The sequence below is a fragment of the Lacerta agilis genome, chromosome 11 (assembly GCF_009819535.1).
Source record: "Lacerta agilis isolate rLacAgi1 chromosome 11, rLacAgi1.pri, whole genome shotgun sequence".
NCBI classification, from domain to species: Eukaryota; Metazoa; Chordata; class Lepidosauria; order Squamata; family Lacertidae; genus Lacerta; species Lacerta agilis.
This window is the reverse complement of record NC_046322.1, coordinates 29,288,144-29,294,143: the sequence shown is the minus strand read 5'-3', so window position 1 is coordinate 29,294,143 and position 6,000 is coordinate 29,288,144. Positions and strand designations below refer to the sequence as shown.

The window sequence follows — 6,000 nt, the reverse complement described above, 5'->3', positions numbered from 1 at the left end:
CTGCACCAGAATTGCTGTTAGGAAAACGGTGCAATAACGTTTTTGGTTGGGAGACTCAACGAGGGAAATTGGTAGGGAATTTCTCAAATGTAAAGTAACAGGCATTGCTTCCATTGGGCAGGAAAGGACTTCGCTTGGCTGTATCGCCTGCATCCCGGACTGCTTACATGAGACACCCCCCCCCATGCTCTCTGCCACCCCCTAGAGCCTCGTCGGAGGGGGTGAGTCAGTCTACATGTCCTGCAGGCCTCCCAGCGACAAACGCGGGTTCAGGGGCGGCCTCTTCGAGCGCCTGCTGCATCCCGGGGCCTCCTCTCCTCTCCCTCAGCGCTCGGCTGGGCGGTCCGAGGGGGAAGCTTTCCTCTCTCTCTCCGCGAGGGCGGGGGGAAGAAGCCAGCAGCCCGGCGCGGGAGAGGCGGCTCTAGGACCCAGGGGGATGCGGCGCGGCCGGGTTCTCCGAGCCAGATTGCAAATTCTCCGTGACTCAGTCGGCTCTGCGCAGCGCACAGTAGGCGGCGGCGGCAGCGGCGGCCGGGGCTGAGCGCGAGCAAGCAGCAGGTCCGTGGGGCTCGGGGCTCGGGGCTCGGGTGGTGGTGGGGGGGGAGGGAGGGAGAGGGGGAGGGAACTGGGCCGGGCCCACCCGACCGGAGCGCCGCCGCTTCCTCCGCCGCGCTACCCTCCCCGCTCGGGCCTAGCGTCGCCTCCTCCTCCGCCGCTGCCGCTAACGGCGGCCGCCGCCTGTTGTCTTTGCAGAGCGCCAAGATGGAGTACGAGTGGAAACCCGACGAGCAGGGGCTCCAGCAGATCCTGCAGCTGCTCAAGGAGTCGCAGTCCCCGGACACCACCACGCAGAGAGCCGTGCAACAAGTATCCTCCTCCCGAGGGGTTGGCGGCGCCGGGAGGGAAGGAGGGACCGCAAGGCCGGGAAGCCGGTCCGACGCCAGCGGCGGGAGCCCGGCCGGGCCCAACGTCTGGTCCCCCCGCGGGAAGGGCAGAGGCGGCCCCAGAGGAGCCGCGCAGGAGGGGAGAGATTCCGCCGGGCGGAGAAGGCCGCTTCCCTTCGGGGTCGCCGGCTGGCGGAGGCCGGGGGCGTTGTAGGCCCGGCCGTGGCGCGGGCTTTGAACCTGTGGGCGGAGGCGGCGACCCTGCTCTGGCCCCGCGAGGCTTGGCGGCCTCGCACCTGTTGCGAGCTTGGCGCCGAGCCCCGTTTTGCTTTTTAAAGGCTTGGGAGCTCCGGTGTCGGTCACTTGCCCGGGATCTCCCCTCCCCTCATCTCCGGGCCTGGGCATGAGGACCTTTTCGGCCATGAATTCTCTTCCTCCCCCCCCCCCCCAGGGGGCTCAGCTCAGCCCTCCGCCGGTGGTTCCTCTGGATAACCTGGCTGGCTCTGAACGAGACACGTGTGGAAGCGGTCCTTTGTACCCCCAGGGCACGGAGTCGTGTCGGGCCACCCCGGCGCAGATGTGAATGATAGCGCCCGGTGAGGCAACTGGCTTTGTTGGCATTTCGTTTAACAGATAGAAAGAACGGCAGGTCGCTGTTGCAGACGAAGAGGGTAAGGGTCACCTTCAGAAGTGGGGAAATAGGCTGCAAACCGTTAGTTCCCAGTTTTCCTTTTGTTGCATTGTGAAGACCCATTGTCCGTTGTGGACTCGGTAGAGAGCTGATGGATGGGCTTGCTGTTGAATGTCGGTGTATAGGAGCCACTCATACTTCTGCTAAAGGCTGAATGAAATCAAAGGTTTCTCGGTTGGTTCTCCCCCGCCCCCTAAAGCATGTAGTTCTTACATGTGCATTGGTATGGTTAAGACAGAGCTTGTGGATGTATGTTTATAGCATTAGGGTCCAAAGTTACTGTGTTTGTTTCCCCTTGGACTAGAGATCTGGGCTGAATCTAAGTAAAAACCATGAAGCTAATCAAACATAAAATGTACGGCAAGGCACAGTGCTACTAAAATGAAATGGTTGAACAACTGGTGGTTGATAGGTATGGTTTGTTCAGATTTTCAGTTTACAAATGTGTATTTTATCCCCATTAAATTCAGATTTCCAGAGTACTTTACAATGAAATATCACTGAGCATGGTGTAGTAAATGGATGTGAGAAATGTAAAAAATACATCATTTTTTACAAAAAGTAGTCATGATGGGTGACTTTAGCTCACAACTCTACAATTTTATGAGCCTATGCTGGGTCACAGTAGATTGCCTTATTTCGTTTTCCCATCTGCACTCCCTCTGGATAGGCTTTTGTCAGGGATAACAAACTAATTCGGAACCTAATTGCAGAAAAGTGTCACAACATTTCATGGGTGCAACAAAGGTGGTAGATTTCCCTATGAGTAGAAAATCATAGAATTGTAGAGTTGGAAGGCACCTGAGGGTCATCTAGTCCACCCTTGCAGCGCAGGAATCCTGTCCACAACCATCCCTGGGTGGGCTCAAACCACCAGCCTTCTGGTTAACTGCCAGACGCACTGGCCCATTATGCCACTGGCCTGCTTTTTGGCTGACTAGATGGGACGGAATTACTACTTTTCTGACATGAATGTCATGGCCTGCAACTTGCAAAAGGATCAGTGAGAAACTTGATCCTTACTTGACAACTGCCTAGGCTTTTCTGCTGAAGTTCTTATGCTTACATAGCAGTGGGAACATAAGGAATTTTGGAGTCCTTGCAGCACCTTAACCATTATTTGTAAGGAACCTTAATTACAAATTACAAAAATAATAATGCTTTTATATAGATAGTAGGGAGAAGCAGATATTGTTTTCAAAGCATTGCTCAGTGGCTGGAATATTTGATATGTCCCTCCTACCTCTTTGATTGTTAATTGGGTGTAGGGAGGGCTTAGCTAACAGCCCATATTCAGAAGTAATGTACAGTGGTACCTCGGGTTGCGGACATGATCTGTTCCAGGGCGCCGTTCGCACCCCGAAAAATGCGCAACCTGAGTGGCGATATCGTGCTTCTGCGCATGTGCGACCTGCGTAGAACGCTTATGTGCATGCACAGACCGTGCGGAGTGCTTCTGCGCATGTGCGAGGGGCGAAACCCAGAAGTAAACACTTTCAGGTTTGCCGCGTTGGTAACCTGCGCCGTTTGCAACCTGCAGCAAATGCAACACGAGGTACAACTGTACACTCTTAATCTTGATATTCATTAAATTTGCATACTACCCTATACCCGCAGGTCTCAAGGCGGTTCACAGTCTTCCTACTATTGTTTTGTGCCCACTCGGATTGCTGGGTTGGTTCGTTTCTGGTTAGAAGTATGATATCACAGCTGCTGATAGATGGTGAAGCTGCACCTTTTTAAAACATACATTCTTGAAATAGGTATGTGTTTGACCACTTTCTACCATCTTGATTTTGATACATCAACATGCAGTATGCTCAGTTGATGTTTTGTAATAGGGAAAAGTAATTGGGTACATTGCATTGCCTAGAATGCTAGACTAATTTTGCTAAAATAGATTCATTGGCTTTCTTCAACATCTCTGAAAGTGACAAGAACACTGGAAAATAACTTGGGAGCAATCAAACTCAATAGAAGAGAACAGAAAACACTCCTGTAGCGACACCACACTGTTTTTTATGGCTTGCACATCTTTCTGACATTGTTAGTAAGAGGAACTATAACAACCATATGTCTACATGTGTACATATGAATATTTATTTAAAATACTTACAATGCTATTGTATACATGCCTTCAATTAAATTTAATTCAATGGGGTCTGCTCCATGGATGGGCTTACAAATTGTATCTTTACTGTCTGCAACAGCATTTTACTAGAATACCTATCAAAGTTTTATTTATTTCTAAAATGTCTGAATTCTTCACATTGTTTCAGATTTAGATTGCAATCCTAGACATTGGTTGAAATCTTTCAAAGCTAGTGTGACTGATAGTGTGAGTAGCTTTCATTGCAGCCTAAGGCTGCAATCCTATCACTCTCAAGAAGATTCCATTGGACCCAGTGGGACTTGTTTTTGAATAGGTGTGCATGGGATTAAGCTATAGGATGTATAAGCATGCATAGTGTAAACAGGTATGCTCAGTTAATCTTGAAATGAGTCCCTTTGCATCAGTTGATTCTCGCAGTAGTCAGTCTGCGAGTAACTTAACTTTAAATGACAGCAAAAATCTAGGTGAATTGTGAAAGTTAGCACTGGGTTTCTGCCAGTGTGGTACCCACCAGATGTTACGGACTATAATTCACATCACCCCTGACCATTGCCATGGCTTGGAACTGATGACAGTTGTGTTTCATTGCTTTAGTCTCATGGGTTGAGCCCAGCAGAGACACAAATTTGCTGCCATTTGCTTTGGATTTGACAAGGCCTAAGGAAAGTGATGGGGAGGAATGGTTTCTGTATATGCCAGGGGTCAGCAAACTTTTTCAGCAGGGGGCCAGTCCACTGTCCCTCAGACCTTGTGGGCGGCCGGACTATATTTTGAAAAATAATAATAAATGAACGAATTCCCACGCCCCAGAAATAACCCAGAGATGAATTTTAAATAAAAGCATACATTCTACTTATGTAAAAACACGCTGATTCCCGGACCATCCGTGAGCCGGATTTAGAAGGTGATTGGGCCGGATCCGGCCCCCAAGCCTTAGTTTGCCTACCCATGGTATATGCTAACCCCTACTAAGCAGGGAAGAGGAATGATCTGCATTGCATTTGCATCCAACAGAGAGCTAGGAAACAGCGTTGTATGGGAGGCTCTTAACAGCAGAAGGGAGACATAGCTATGCATGCCTTCCACATGGTACTGCGTTACATTTCTAGTTTTTTCTATTGTGGTTGTTGGTGGCAAATGTTCCTCGTTATTGACAGCCAGTTAAATCGCAAATAACAAGACCTCCAGATTTGTACTGAAGTACCTTGCTGTGTTTGCAGTCCTGATTACACTTTGTCAGTAGTTAGATTACACTTTGTCAGTAGCTTCAGCTGTTTGTTTAAATGTATTGAGAACTTGCAAACAATGCACAAGAAATGGTCCTTAACAGAATGCCCTACTGTAGAAACTGGAACAGCTCAATCAGTATCCAGACTTCAACAACTACCTGATATTTGTTCTTACGAAGCTAAAATCTGAAGGTGAGTCACTAGCTCTATACCATTTTTAATAAGCACTCACAAAACTTAGAAAAAATACGCAGGCGCTTTTCATGTTTGGGGGCTTTTTACTTGCAATTTTGTAGATTACAATCATCCTGTGTTTGCTGTGTGTGATGAAAGGCACCGTAGGAATTCAGTGCATACATAAATATAGTCTGTAGACTTGATTATAATCAAATGTTCCTTACGCTGTGGTCCCAACATCAGTTGTTTTGAAAAAAATGGAATTTGCTTTCAAGCACATCTGTTTAAGTTAGGTTTGTGAATAACAGGTAATGGTGGAGCTTTCCAAGATTCTCATTAAAAAAACCCAGATGTGTTCATGTCAATGAAACCAGTAATAGTGTTACATGGCTACAATATCTTACAGAAAAGCAAAAGTTGTCCTAGGTCAAGCCCCCCCCCCCTTTATAAAATTATGGTGATGCTAAATAGTACGGAGATTTTGACTCTGGAGAGGAGAAGCAGAGAACCTCTGCTTAAAGAAGTGTACAAAATTATGCACTTTTACTTGTCTTCATTTATTTTGAGCTACTGTTGTTGTTCCTGTGTGCAAGTCAGTTCTGCCAATTGTTTAGATATTTTATGCCCCCTTTAGTAATCTAGCTCCCTATACATTAACAGTGGCTCCATAACAATGCATCCATATTTTAAAAATAAAACATTCTTTTCTAATCCTGCTTTTGATGCATGGCTCCCTGCTAAAGTCTTCTAAAGACCAGTGTTTGGATCCATAACCATGTATTTCCTGCTAAATTATTCAAGCCCCGGATTCTTACTAAATGTGGCATTTGGATAATAAAAAAGCACTGGTTTGTGTGACAGTAGGATTTGGTCTTTATGCAGGGAGTGTACCTGTAGTTCGGGTTT

At 47.7% G+C, this 6,000-nt stretch overlaps 1 protein-coding gene across 2 annotated transcripts in view; it reads left to right on the top strand.

The window, feature by feature from the left end:
- Positions 1 to 450: 450 nt before the first annotated feature.
- TNPO1 (transportin 1) overlaps positions 451 to 6,000 on the top strand; it is a 40,246-nt gene continuing 34,696 nt past the window's right edge. Inside the window, exons 1-3 of one of the 2 annotated variants that reach the window (XM_033164401.1) lie at positions 451 to 558; positions 754 to 867; positions 5,034 to 5,109. In XM_033164401.1, the coding sequence (XP_033020292.1) occupies positions 763 to 867; positions 5,034 to 5,109 (181 nt within the window). In that variant the 5' untranslated portion in view covers positions 451 to 558; positions 754 to 762. The remainder of the gene's footprint in view (positions 559 to 753; positions 868 to 5,033; positions 5,110 to 6,000) is intronic. The other variant, XM_033164400.1, reaches the window with a different exon arrangement.